At 42.3% G+C, this 14,593-nt stretch overlaps 1 protein-coding gene across 9 annotated transcripts in view; it reads right to left on the minus strand.

The window, feature by feature from the left end:
• Positions 1-14,593, minus strand: part of ESRRG (estrogen related receptor gamma) — a 379,837-nt gene that overhangs the window by 347,621 nt on the left and 17,623 nt on the right. For 3 of the 9 annotated variants that reach the window (XM_042895244.1, XM_042895238.1, XM_042895241.1), the window contains exon 1: positions 14,313-14,468. The exons of 1 other annotated variant lie outside the window; for it this stretch is intronic. Coding sequence is in view for 1 of the 8 variants with exons in the window: in XM_042895235.1 (XP_042751169.1) it covers positions 6,220-6,317 (98 nt within the window). In the remaining 7 variants the exon portion in view is untranslated. Of the gene's footprint in view, positions 1-6,219; positions 6,484-14,312; positions 14,469-14,593 lie in introns of those variants that run through there. 5 more of the 9 variants (XM_042895245.1, XM_042895239.1, XM_042895237.1 and 2 more) reach the window with 3 other exon arrangements.

Below are 14,593 nucleotides of genomic sequence, written 5' to 3' on the forward strand. Positions count from 1 at the left end.
AGTTTTAAAACCATATAGATAACATTCTTAGCTATTAAGATGTCATTATATTAGGCAGTCCTAAAAATGTTATCTACCCAAACATAAGCACACCTTGTTTTTGTACAATACACAAAAAACAATCACTATTAGATGTTAATATTGTTCACTATATATTGGTTTCTTCTGATCACAGTTTCCTAATTTTCAGAGTACATCTGACTGTTTGTATAGTTTCCAGGCTACATCTTTATAAAAATGTTTTTGGCTCCGTTCTGTTGTTTATAGGATTGCATACATACACAAAAGCAGTAATAAACAGCTTTAAGGTTGCACACGGTCCAACCGTCTTGAGAAATTAGAAAACCAGGAGCTTCCCTGAGAAAAAATCTGGGTTTTCAGTGGGGAAAAAAGACTTACCCATTAATGTGCAGAAAAGTGTGCATTTGCACAACTTCTGACTAAAAAAAAAAGAAGGGATGATTCAGTAGAAATTCTGACAAATTTTTTACGTACAGCATGCCCAAACAATCACCTAATGTTTTAAAAAGAAAAGGTCAAAATGAGCCTATAAGAGTTAAGGGAAAGAGTTAAGGTTATTGATTAAAGACTATTTGCTGATAAAGTTTCATCTATTTGAAATGGGATAGCATTTGGGACTACTCGAACAAAAGTCTACAGAAAACTGATACATCAAGGAACTGAGCAGGATTTAAACAAACAGCAGACATGGCTAAGAACACAAAAATGTCACGAGTACAGCTGAGAAATAAGTGATGGTACAGGACCACTTACTCAGCTGCTAACAAAACATTATTTGCTTTCACCTCCACAAAATAAGGCAGCCATCACTCCACTCACAGCTCAAGGAATTCAAAAAGTGATTGTTATTTGTGTGTGTGCACATGGAACACCCATTTTCTGAAAGCCAGACTTGTTGGGAACATTTCCCACATGTCACAGAGACAGGTGGGATTCTATGTGATTCCTTGCAGAAAAAAGTTTATAAAAGTTCTTCCCTATAAAACTGCTATTACAAAACAGCAAGCCTGGATTCATCAAGGTGTGATAATTTCACAAGCCAGTACCCAAATTTTAGATGTTTTGATAATGTAATGAAACTTTCAGCCCTGATAACTACTCCTGTGTCTTATGCTGATAATTCATGAGAGATCACTGCCAGCAGCAAACAGTCCAAGACTGCCAAGAGGCAACAATGAAGGCTGTGCTGCATCTTAAATCTCACTTCTTCTCTAGGACCTTTGGCCCTACACAGTCATGATCAAATTTCTAAGTTTCTCAGATTGCTCCTGACAGAAACTTCATGAAAACTCCTTTCATTTAAGGACACAACTGAAGAAGGTGAGATACATCACACTCAGACAGTCATAGTCCTGCAAGTAGAGCTTGTTTTTTCTGAAGTCTGCTAGAACATGAGGGAAAAGATGGGAGCAGAGAGGCTCAACCTTGTCAGGATGGAAAAGCTTGAGAACATCCAAAGCACATCTTTGGCCATCTGGGAAAGCTGGATATTGAAAATATAGGCATTCACATAGGTTAGGCAACTTCTAAGGTTAAATGGCAGTTCAGTGAGAATATTGAGGATCTCGATTTGGGCTTTCAATGCCTAAATCCCACTTAAGTCCCACTTAAGGCACCTAATCCTTTTGTGGATCCGAGCCTAAAGCTTTGCCAGAAAGAAGAGAGTCTATGCATGCAAAAGCTAATGGTCAGCGTCAGTCTGGTTCTATTAAAACTAAAATATACAGAGAATAACCTTATTTTATACAAAGGAATAATACAGAATAATGGAAGACCTTCTAGTCACAGAAAGTTAATGCAAAGTTAATCCAGCCAATTCTGACCACAGTCCTGTCTGTTGACCCCACAACACATTTGCTAACATAGAGAAATTTACAGTCCATAAGCCATGTGTACAATTAGCAAATGTACAGTTACAAGAGTGGCACAGTTAGGATGGTATTTTGCAGTTTTATAGTTAGAAAGATTATCGCAGTGGAAAGAGACAATCAAAAATGAAATGCTCACCCATGCTCGAGGCTCACAGTAGAAAATTCCAAAAGGAGGGATCTCCAGAAAGAGATCCATCCCCAGTGGCCGTCAGCCCTTAAATGAGGTCTAGGAGAGGTGCAGCCAGGCTCCACCCCTTCCGGTCACACAGCTGAATTGCCTTCACCTGTACTCCCATGGCTGACCCAGTCCTCACCTCAGCTAATCAATCAGTGGTTCAGGCCATGACTGAACAGTTGTGCATGGGAAGAAGCACATTCAGAGATGCTCATAAGATTTAGTGAGTTCTCAAAAAGCTTTGCTTACTCACATCAGCTAAAAAATAAACTAGAAGAGAGTGGAAATTTATCAAACACTGTACTGTTCAGAGTTAATAATTTAAAGAACAATGTTCTGTCATTCAGTGACCAAATAGTTTGCTATGCTCCATGAAATTAAATAGTTTCAGCCCAGTTCTCTATAGCCAGTAGTCCACCTGACAAGAACTACAAATTTATTTCTCACTCACCTGCACCAGAACTGGCAGTCTCAACAATTAAGTGTGAGCAGATCTAGGTACCAATTTACTCTCTATACCTTACGCTTGGCACATCTATATCAAGATTGCCTTTACTCAGCAACACTTGAATTTAGCTGATAAGACTATTGATGTGATATTTACATATCCAAATATTACCTAATCAATTAAAGCAGTTTGAATAGAAGTGGTAGATTAGAATTACAATCATGAAATATGATTTATTATTATTATTATTATCATGTTTAAAAGGGATATTGCCATTAATTGTTACCAATTATTTTTATAGAATTTCTGCTAGTCACCAAGGATGCTCTCTATAGCACTGCAACATTTGCCTTATTGTATACACTGAGACTTCTCTACAAGTAAAACACCATGGTCTCCATTCTGGGGACTCAAATGCATCATTACAAGGCTCTGCTTCCAATGAGAATTCTAGCCTAAATCTTCTGCAAATACCCAATACAGCACCTGAACTTTATAAACTGAGAGAGGAACAAAAGAACTCGCCTTCCAGCTCTTCTTATCTACAAATGGGAAAAGATTTCCAGCAGCTCATCCACTAACTGGTCAAAGTTTAACATTACAAAATACAGGAAAGTAGACTTGTGCATACACCACAAATTGCAAAGATACCAAAGATATTTTGAGCAAAGGAAAACCACCTATTGTCCCATGCCAGATAAGTCCATGGAAGGCATTGCACACTACTTCTTTCCTGAATATTTCACTATCTTTCCAGATTGAAACCTGGTTCTTCAGCCAGGTACAACAATTCTCCACTCCTCCACCTGTTTTTTTAAGAGTTGCAAGAATTATTAATGGTACATAAAAAGCCCATGGTGGATAGTCTAGTGTGCTTTCTCCAGGTCATTCAGATGTTGGTCTCGACTCTCATTGCTTTCATCAACATGTTACTTTCAGTTCTCCCAGATTGTGCATGCAAAGTTAAGATGGTGCCCTCTCTGTCTCCTCCTTTTTGGTAATTTTGTAGGTCTGGTTTACAAGAATATCCTCTCTATGACCAGCCCTGACAGAAAATGTTTTGCAATTTGGCATTTTTTTTTTTCCAAATCCTCCTTTGCCTCCTTATTGAAAAGGTTGCTTGTTGTTTTGTTGGTGATTTTTTTTTTTTCCAGTAGAAGACAGTCTATTCTTGCCTGTATTATGTGAGTGACTTGCTGTTAATCTATGTATAAGCTAAATCTTACCTTTCTGACTCACACAAGCAAAACCACCCAGCTTGACAAGTAATCTCAGAAGAACAGGGAAAGCAAGACTTGTCCTGTATCTACCTACACATCTTCAGTTGCAACCTGTGTTTGACAGAGATTGGTCATCTGTAAAAGACTAATGAGAAATTCTTTAAAATATTTCTGATTGAAAAACATATAAACCACAATTACTGGGAAAGCAACATCTATATAAGGAACTCTAGAAAGACAGAAATAACTGAAAATAGAAATAATCTAGACCTAGACTGGAACTACTCTTGGCTTTTCCAAAAGATGTAAGTGTTAAGGAAATTTGGTACTCAAAGGAGTCAAGTTGGTATGCTTCAAGGTGACAGTTTCGCCCACAGAACACTAACAGTTAAAATTTTTTAGACATTTAGGGTGGAAGGTGTGAGTTTAGATTGGTAGTGATTTGAGCTGTTGTATTACATAAAGCACAGAGATATTTCTGTTTGCATTTCTGACCAACTGCTATTATTATTCCAGGTTCCTTCTTACAAAGGACGTGTGGTTAGCAGAGGCATGACAGGGAAGCAGCGTCCAAGAATAAATTAATGGAGAAATATTAGTGGAATGCAGCAGGCTTGGGGGAGAGCCCAATTTACACAGAGAAATCGCTTAAAGCAGGGCCATTTGTGCCTGCACACACAGGGACGTAGCAAGGTTTGGTTAGAGCATGCACACGGAAACGGATTTGGTTATGGTTAGAATTTGTGAGTGACAGCCATGTGACAGCTGGGAGTCAGCAAAGATTTTGTAGGGATGGAAATTCTTGAGATAGGACACACGACTGCTCATGCGATCTGCATGTGCCTATCATCATGCTGTATTATAATAGCTGACACCCCAGTGTACCAGTTATCCAAAGGAGAGAGGCTATAAATTAAGAAGAGGATTTGAGGAATGGTGGATATGAGAAATGAAACTCATAACATTTAAAAACGAAGGGATAAATATAACTTGTTTTCCTGTTATCCAAACAAGCAAACAATTTCCAACCAAACCGCACACCAGTACTAAAACTTGCATTTCCATGATTTATCATTAGTGACAGGTTATTATTTCCTTACAATTTAAATTTTTTTTCCCTTTACTAACTTACCTAGAAAGGCCTTGATCCTACAAACACTTATACAACCACCTAATTTTAAGTACATGAATAATCTCACTGATTAGAGTTACTCATACATTTTTGGGATCAGGGTATAAGTCATAATGTGCAATTAAGCAGATTCATTTCCAAACACTGCTTCATTTTCTGCGGGTCTCACGCAAATGTGAAGCTCCCAGAGATGTTCAATTTAAATCAAACCTGCAAATCTGAAATACTTTCCCTTTAACACTGAATTCAAGCCGATACAGTATCACATGACCTTTACCGTAATTTCTATTAAAATCATTTCATGTCTGGTTGCTTCTGCTATCCTGGCTCATTTGTATTGTTTACAACAAGTCATTGCTCTCGACAGTTAGTGGTGGCTGAATCCATGGTTACCAGTTTTTACATTCACTAGTTAAATGGAATGCAGCTCTTCTGGGGGGTTTCGTGGAGAAAGCTCTTAAGAAACCACAATCCAGCCATCAATCAGGCTAACCTGGGAGAAATTAATCATATAAACATAAGGATTGTTGCATATTAAAATTTTATCAAAAGGGAGCTCTGGGCTTTTATTAGTTGTAGTCACAAAAGTGGACAGGTTTGGCTCTGACTTAGTGCACAGAGGACTTGGTTCTATGGTCTACATCTAACATTCGTCCATGCTGTGCCTCCTCTGGTGCTCACTGCTAATAAAACTATACTGTTTAGCGGCTTTAAAAAAAAAATCTCAAACACTTATTTTACCAGAAATGTGCTCAGAATATAAATAGTGCTTAAATACAGGTTTAACCAGACTGCAGTCCCAGCAAAGTAACTTAAACAGACACATACAAGACCGTAAAAAACAGAACAGACAGCTCTGAGCAGAATTCAATTAAGACAAAAAATACCCCCAAACAATGGAATGCTACTAACGAGTAAATTAAGCCACAAAAACAAATATATTTTATGGCTACCTCAGAACAATGTGCGCTAATTCCCTTTGCCCTGTTATTTATAGTTTGTCGTAGGGTGGGGTTGCCAAAATCAAAAAGCAAAGGAAAAACTTATCTGCACAATGGCTACCAAAAATCATTTAAAATGCCTAAAAACATCAGAAAAGTTCTGTACAGGATGATGGCTACAATCATTGTCCCACGAGAGCAACGAATAGTTAAATCAAACACATTACTAGCTCATCTACTGCAAAGTCACTGTATCAGAAGCCCGAATTGATTTGTTTCCTTAGAACAAACTGAAAATGAACGTAACATAACATCTGAAAACAACCCCTCCTGCCCTGCTAATCGGATATTGTATAATGGTTGATTGCAGCGTTGCTCTGTGCTATTGCTGTCTATAGCATACATACTTACAGGTTCTGGGTTCTTCCAAGAGTTTGGTGCAGTTTCAAGGACAAATGTCTTAAGGAAGTCTTTCTACTGTGCAGCAGTGATCCTAGCTCTGATCTCATTACATGAGCAAAGTGCTAAATCTGACAATATAAAGAAAACTTCCTGTGTGAAGAAGAAATCTTGGAAAGTCTCAGGGTTAAAAAGGCTCCTTAAATGTGCTGGTTGATTTGCTCTCTAGTTGTGTATACACAGTAGCAGCTGATCTCTGTTTGCAGCCCTGCAGAAAGAAACCTTTGCTGAAAACCAATGGCATCACATTTCAGTGGAGCTATTGCCAGGCTCTGGAGAGCAAAGCAACCTTTGACAACTTCACCCAGTCTGAATCACCCGGGTTTGCTGCATGTCCTGCAGGACTTCAGAAACCCACATTTACCGTATTACCGCTATTAACACTATCTGAAACCCCTGCTTGTCACAATACAGGCAGAAGTCTCGGTCACTGTAAAAGGAGGTTTTAGTCTGTCAGGACTACAAACTGCAGAATTCACCAGGAGATATTTTTCTTTATCTTGATCGCGGTATTTGCAGATGAGAAGCTGTGAGCTGCACCCAAAAGCATTTTATGCCTCAGAATTGTTCAATGAGTACAGTGGGCATCCTGCTTATCCTAAATATAACCAGAACCTGCCCTGCATCAGCTGCACACACGCCAGCTGTTTTCTTCTGATACGAAGTACAAACCTAGAGATTTGGGGAATAGGAGGAGGCCGGTTCTTTTATTTAATAGTCAAGTTAGACCCGCTAGCACTGGATCAAATCTGTGGAGCCCAGTGCCCCTAATTTAACAAAGCCAGGGACTCCAGGGCTGTGACTCAAACCACACACAAGTACCACCCCAGCTTGAAGCTTGGCCCCAGCACCATGGGAGACAGGCAGGACCCAGCCCCACTCCTGCACCTCTTACTGCTATCCACATGAATTGATGAAACTGGAAAAGCAATATATAAACACACTAGAGCTGTTTCGACCCTAAACTTGACAGCAACATTTGATTTTAAAGAATTACTAAGGATTAATTTAAATTAGTTGCCTCAGCACTTAGCCCAGAGTAATGCCCAGAACAATCATGACCCATGACCAGAGTATGACCAAGATCCTGCATGCTGCCTTCTGGGGTGGCAACCATTCCTCGCAGGATAACAACCAAACCCCAAAACAACGCTTAGAAGAGCGCTTTTTACAAGTACATCTCTACAGAGTTGGGTTAGGAGTAGCTAAGGTTTTATTTTAGGCATTCATAAAACAGATTATTCACCACATTCCTTTCCCCTTGGGCACTATGACTATCCTAGCTCCTAATATATTGTGTGTTATTTCTTTAACATTTTGAACTTTATTCCAAAGGGCAGAAAGCAAAACTGACAGTACATCAAGATAGCATGCTCAGTGCTTCAAACAGGAAAATAATTGAGATCCTGTGCACGCACAACATCTGAGCACGCACGTTGCACACATGTGCACACTCGCAAGCACAAACAAGCATAAGTGTTGGTGGCCCAATTTTCAGAGGTACTCACAGTTCACACCCTTTGAATTAAAAAGCACCAAGAAGAAACATAAATCTTCTCCCTGGAGGGACGACGCAAGCAAAGGAAATGCCATCTTCATGGTGAAGTTGGACTCTTGCTAGCTTCTACCACTGCTTGGCTGTGTAACCAGAACACACCACCTCACTTTTCCGTGCTAAAACCAGCACCATAAAATGTAATGCATGCTACAAAAGCAAGGTTTCCCTGCCTTCATTGCTCAAGCTGTGAAACAAGGACTGCATGTTGGGGAGGTAATGGAGTAAAACATGAGTTTTGGAGTGCAGCTCCGAGCTGCGCCATAAGAGAAGCAGTGACCTTGGACAACCTGCTCTCTGTGCTCCAGTACCCAACCTGCTGCCCAGGCTCTGCATACTTTGCTCCCAACCTTTGTCCACCTGGTCTCATTTGTCCTTAATTCAGCAAGAAATGTTTGGTGTCACTTTTCTTTTTCCTGTTAGAAATTCAGCACAGAGTAAAACAAGCTCTTTGGCAGATGAAACCAAGACATTCACCCCAGTGGAAACAGAAATGTCAGTGAATGAAGTATCCACACCAAGAGCCCACATGTCTATACAGATGGTCTGAATCTTCCAAATTCTGCAGGAGAAGAATAACCTAATCATACTCAGCAGTTCCAGCCCCTGCTCACTCTAGTACTTGGCCAGGGCTGGAGAACGCCCACCCAGGAAAACAGACTCAGTTTCTCTTTCCATCTCCTACACGATTATGTCATATCACTCACAGTCATGTAACTCTGTATCTGGGACACTTCTTCAACTCTTTTTTTGTGCAAGTATATTCTGATCCCAACACAGGGCACCCAAAAGCAAAACCCTTCTCCCAATCTTGCCAACTATCCCTTAACCTGGCACATTCTGCCTTCCCTTATTTGCCCCTTCCTAATTTCCTCATTGAGTTTTCAGGGTACAGGAAAAAGAGTTAGGAGAGAAATGAAGGGAAGCTAGTCCTGAGCCTACACAATGTCAGAAGGTGTATGACTCCATCCCTCCTCCACCTATGTCCAGGCTCTGGGAAACTAAGCCCACTGCCTCTGACACCCAAACCAGTGCTGGTGCCAAAGGAGGGCCAGGCCATGCCATGCCATCCCTTTGTCCATCAGCTTTGTAACAATTTATAAATTTGTAAAATTCATACGGATCTTACAATTCAAAGACATCATCAGTAGCCAGTCATTTAAAACTAACACTACTAACAACTAAAAATGGTGTGAAAACTTTTGGGATGTTTCTTACATATTTTAAAGCCTCCTTTCCAGAAGTCAAGTAATTAGTTATCAGCTTGCTCTTTTAAAAAGGGATGCCTGGGTATTGTAACAAAAGAATTACTGAAAGTAATCACAGTGAAACAGAATTCCAGCAGAAACACGACAACAACTTTAGAAGTCAGACCTTTTAGCTAATTTAGCTAATCCCCAAATTTTTGGTAGAAATCTTCCTCTTTTTTTTTTTTTTTTTTTTTTTTTTTTAAATTCAGATTTTTTCTTGAATAGAAGAAACTCAATTCCTCCAGACCTGCCTAATTTCTGCATGCATCCTCAGTCAGTCCATATAGACATTAACAATGACTACTCTATTTTCTTTTTAACATTTTAATGCATTTGGATCCTTAACAGCATAAGGGAAACCGTCCTCAACTTGATGAGTTGAAGGACTCATCAAGTCTACTCACTCTTCTCATGGAAATTCTTCCACCATAGCATTTTGTCCCTTTTCATCTATGAAAGATTTCAAACAAAACCAAACACAGTCACCAAGAAACTTGTATGCTTAAGCTTAGTGTTGCACTCACTTGCAGCTCTGCAGCACCTGATCAGTCAGGATTCTCCTTCCTGTTCTATTTAATATAGTACAAAATATGGCTATGCGTACAATTACAGTTATTCTTTATCCATTTGTTTTCCGTAACATTCTTGCCTTTTATTTGCTCCCTAAAGTAATCAGCATATTTTGAAGCCAATATAAACAATAACATAGATGTAAATATTGCCACGGAGGCATCACAATAAATGTGACATTCGGAATAATTCATTCAAGGTGTCTAGATCACAATTTAAATCCTTTCCCAATTTTAACCAAAGCTTCCGTCACAGATGCGCTTAAGCCAAGGTGTACGGCTTCATGCTAGGCTGGTAATCCACGCTAACTAGGAAATAAATTTTCAGTGATTAAGTTGAATTGTTCGTACAAAATGCCAGCTTCAGCCTTTCACCCATACAAAATAGCTTGGAAAATATATACTGCATGTGTTTATTATAGCTACAGTTGCTATGAACATCTATAACTCTCCAACAATTTCTTTGATTTATGTTCAAAAACATACAGGGCATGAAATGATGCCTGCAACCTTACATTTCCCTCAAGAACATTGTGGGGAGAAGATATATTCCAAAACATCATGTTCGATTCCTTGTTATGTCTCCTTTTTAAAATAAATGTATGATAATCAATTACACATGCTTCAAAGCAACTGCCACAAGATTCCCCAACAGAAAAGCTGTTTGAGAAAAGTTCCATTTCCCTTTCCCCTAATGGCTGAGTTACAATAAGAGATCTTATTCAGATATTAAAAGCAGAAATCGCGTTACAAAGGATGGGCCCTGCTCAGCCTGTATATGCACATACAGCAGCATGCATGCCCAGACTTGACTCAGGACAAGGTTTTCAGCACAGGAATATCCCCACCGATCAGCACGCTGACACAGGCACACACGTGTGAAGCAGTTGCATGAAGAAATCCAGTTGATTTCAACAGAATGAAAAAGACATAAGCTAAAGTGTCAGGCTTGTCTTTCCCTTCAACCCCAATATGCAGAACATTCCTTTAAGAAGTCCATCCCACTGAAGCTTCCACTAAGAACACACATCTGCCAGTGCTGCTAGCAACAAAGCTGAATACCACCTGTGCTGTCAGTGCCGGCGCACATAAGATTTGACTCTCCAGGCCTGTCTGAACTCCATGAAAATGTTGAAGAGAGCATTCACCCTGAGTATTGGAGAGAACGGGCTCTGTGCCATCAACAGGAATGTACAATAAGGGTTTCAACTCCACAACCCAGCACAGGGGGCGAAGGCAGCATCCTTCCTGTGGTGGGGTGGTTTTCCCATCTGAGCAGGCAGGAGTGCCTGACTCAGAAAATGTCAGGACCTTTTGCCTTCCTGCACCAGGTCCTTGTGCTGCCTTCATCCCAAGAGACAGCTCCCTTTCCCTACATCCCAGTGCTAGGTTGCAATGTGAACAGCTTGGGACCCAGGCTGGGTGAGACATACCTCTCCAGCAGGTCTGACTCCTACTGGCATCCAGTTTAGAGCAAATACGGGATAAGATGGATTCGAGACTCGTTTCAAATAGAGCATGGCTCTGATCGTCAGTGCAAGAATGCAAAATGCACATGCCCAATATGGAAAGAGAAATAAACTCATTCACTGCACCCATTTTTTCTGTCTTTCTTTGAGTCAAACCCTCAGGGATTGAAAACTCACAAGAGAAAATACTCACATGCACCCCCTTAAATAGAGCACTACCATACCCATTAGTAATGAGGTCTTCAAGGAGGAGGGGAGTTTACTGGATGTGCTCAAACAGCCCCAGCTAGATAGCATCAACAGTTGTTCTCCTATTTTCACAGCAGGAAATAAGCAGGTACTGTCCGTATAGGAAGAATCCAGAGGAATCTAGGTCAAAATCAAAGCAAGACTGCTCTGTCCATTTGACAAAACTCACAAGCATACACAATACCAATGCAAAAACAAAGAACTGGCTTGTAATGCTATCTCTCTTAAGATTGCTAAATAAGTGTGCAAACATTGAACTACTTGGAGTGAAGACAACATTCCTTTTGTGCGACTTCTGAAAAGGCATTTAAAAATCAATCTAAAACTTCAATATTAGGAAATTTTAAAAGCATTATTTCAAACAGGCAGACTTGAAAGAGTCTCTTGTTCACGAGTAAATCTGCAGTTAGTTTTTCTAGTACTGGTGGTTCAATCGAAAGATTCGCCAACTGCCCCCTGGAGAAAACAGAAGATCTGCATTTAAATGGAGATATAGTATTTCCAAATGCACACTACCTGGAAGGCAGATACTGTCAAGGTTTCTCAGTGAGTGGATCTCAAATTGTATTAGGTACATTTCAGTGCTGTAACTATCCCCATTCCGCAGGACTGGGACTATTTCCATATCATTTTGCCATGTGCGTGCTCTGTAATATTTGTCCTGATAAGCCAAAATTAAACCCCCATCTGCAACACAGCCTTCACAGACTAACAAGGAATTACAGCCGTATAAATAATTTTCTGATACGCACAATGAAGACGATATTAGATAGCTCGGCTAGAAATCTTAAATAATTGAAAAGTATGATGACTTAATAGAGTAGTAAGCTTGGTTTACAACGCAGCCAATTTAGAGCCATAAAAACACTGTGTAAAATTTTTATCTTGTGGTTGACCATTACATATCCTATTTATTATTCCAAAGTATTTCAACAGCATTTTTTCTTCATTAATGTGGCTGCTGGCATTTAGCACCCACTCTCTCCTTGCACGTGATTTTCCTGGAACAGCTTTAAGAAAAGAAAACAAAAACGGAGCAGACCACTACGGGGCTGTTCCTCAATACAACATGCATCTTTTCACAGTCTGACTCAAACTGGCTTCACGGGCTGTAAAATACACTCAAAACCTCTGAGACTTTAATATAATTAATCAAAGCCATAGACGTAAAGTTAAAAGGTGCAATGTGACTACTGATCCCAACACAACAGTGAGGAAATAAATAAATAAATAAATAAAATCAGACCTCATGAATATTTTGTTGCTAATGCACAGCAGCTCAAAGATCGGGTGATCCTTTTAGGAAAACAACTTAATCTTGGAAAACAACTTAATCTTGGAAAATCATAATAACCTTCCAGAAAAGTTTTTGCGAGTACATAACATGGGGAGAGAAAAGGTTTAGAGTGCAAAAGACACTCGTGATCAGCTTCAAGCGCACAGGCATTAGTCCAGGCAGCCTCGTGCTGAAATTCAGGTTGCTATTGAATCGTCCCCGTAAACAAGGTTACTGTGAACGGCCCCAGATCTCCTTCCTGCAGCACCTTAAGCGCAGCCCTTCAGCTGTCTACTTAGTTCGTCCCACCTTATCTCGCAGCCCTGACATTCTAATGCTGATTCAAATTCAGGATTCAAAATGAAAGATGAAATCATCTCCAAGATCACTTAATATTGAAATACCATTGCAGTAATAAGTGGTGCTGGGTTTGAGATAGGAACACAGCACTCCAGCAGTAACCTTTTAATTTCTGGGGGAAATAATAATTTAAAAAAAAAAAAAAAAAAAAAAAGAAAAAAAAAATAAAAAAACCGGTATGGGATGACTGCAATACCATTAATGCAATCGATTTGTTTGCCTTATTTTGATAATGAGCGTGCTGAATGCCATGTTTGCTTTCTCCTGCCCCCCGAACATCTGAACTGGAAGGTGCTGGAGAGGAGCACGGGCAGCCTGCAGGGGCCCCCGGCCCCAGGGTCACCTCGATGCCCCCCAGCAGCAGGGACACGGCCCTACGGGGTACTTCTCCATGCTCAGCCCTGGTATACGCTCAGCGCACCATCTATAAGCTAATGTAGGTTATACCGCAAAGTGCTCCCGTCCTCACCGCGGCCGCATGCAACGTGTGCGGCACGGGAACATTCTGTGCTCGAGAGCAGGGGGAAACACGTATCAGATAAGTTTTACACTCTGTATCTCAGACAGGGCTGCTGCTACATACTTAAAACTTCGGTGCTTTCAGGCAAAAGGGCGTTCGGGTTCTCACCTCCCCCAGCTGCATCCCGCGGCCACAACGGCACTTTGAGGCTCGGGGTCACCCCGAGCAACAGAGAGGAGCGGGGGGCCGGGCCGCGTGCCCTGTGCCATTCACCTTCACTCGCACTCGGCTCCTTCCCACCGCCTCCCCCATCGCAGCCGCCTCCCACGCGCAACCCAAAGCGCCTGAACTCCACGGACGCTTCGAATGCTGCCCGGCACCGCTTCTCCCCCCCTCACAACACAGCCCCAGGCCCGGGGCACGCAACGGCGTCCCTCCCCCCCGCTCTCTACCCGCACGTGTGCCCTTGCGTCCCTCCCCCCACTTCAGCCCGGCAGGGTCCGGCCAGGCCCGGCGGATCCCGCTCGGCTTCGGGACGGAGCTTTCCCGAGGGGGAAGACCCCCCGCGTTAAAGTAGCAGTCACCCCGGGACCCCGAACTCTCACTGTGCCTCAGTCACTTCCCCGGCACTCCTGACCCCGTGAAGGGGGGGAGGGCAGAACTGCGGGGTTAGCGGAAAGAAAGAGAAAAAAATCGCACCCCCCTCGCTAATTGCCGATGACCGGGCGGGCCGGGGGACGGCGGGCGAGTGTGCGGGGCTGGGGGCGGAGGAGGGGGGGGAGGTTGGCCGCGGCTCGCCTCCGCACCGCCCCCGCCCCGCCGCAATGTCAGCGGGTGGAGAGGGGGCCCCGCGTTACCTGGTCAGCGCGGAGCCGCAGGCCGGCTAGTCAGGTGAGTCGTCGGGGATTTTAAAGAAGCCGAAGCCGGTTTCTTTGCTAGGAAAGTCTACAACACCATGCAGGGACATTGCAAAATCTTTACGCACGCCTCCTTTCCCCGGGCTCCCCCGACCTCCGTCGGAGAGGGGGGAGCCGCCGGCGGGCGCAGGCCGAGCGGCGCCGCTGCTGTGGGGCGGGGGGCTCAGGGGGCGGCGGCGGCGGCGGGCGCGGCCCCGGCGGGCGCGAGGGCGGCGGAAGGA

The sequence above is a fragment of the Lagopus leucura genome, unplaced genomic scaffold, assembly GCF_019238085.1.
Source record: "Lagopus leucura isolate 7727_CA_CO unplaced genomic scaffold, USGS_WTPT01 Super-Scaffold_73, whole genome shotgun sequence".
Taxonomy (NCBI): domain Eukaryota; kingdom Metazoa; phylum Chordata; class Aves; order Galliformes; family Phasianidae; genus Lagopus; species Lagopus leucura.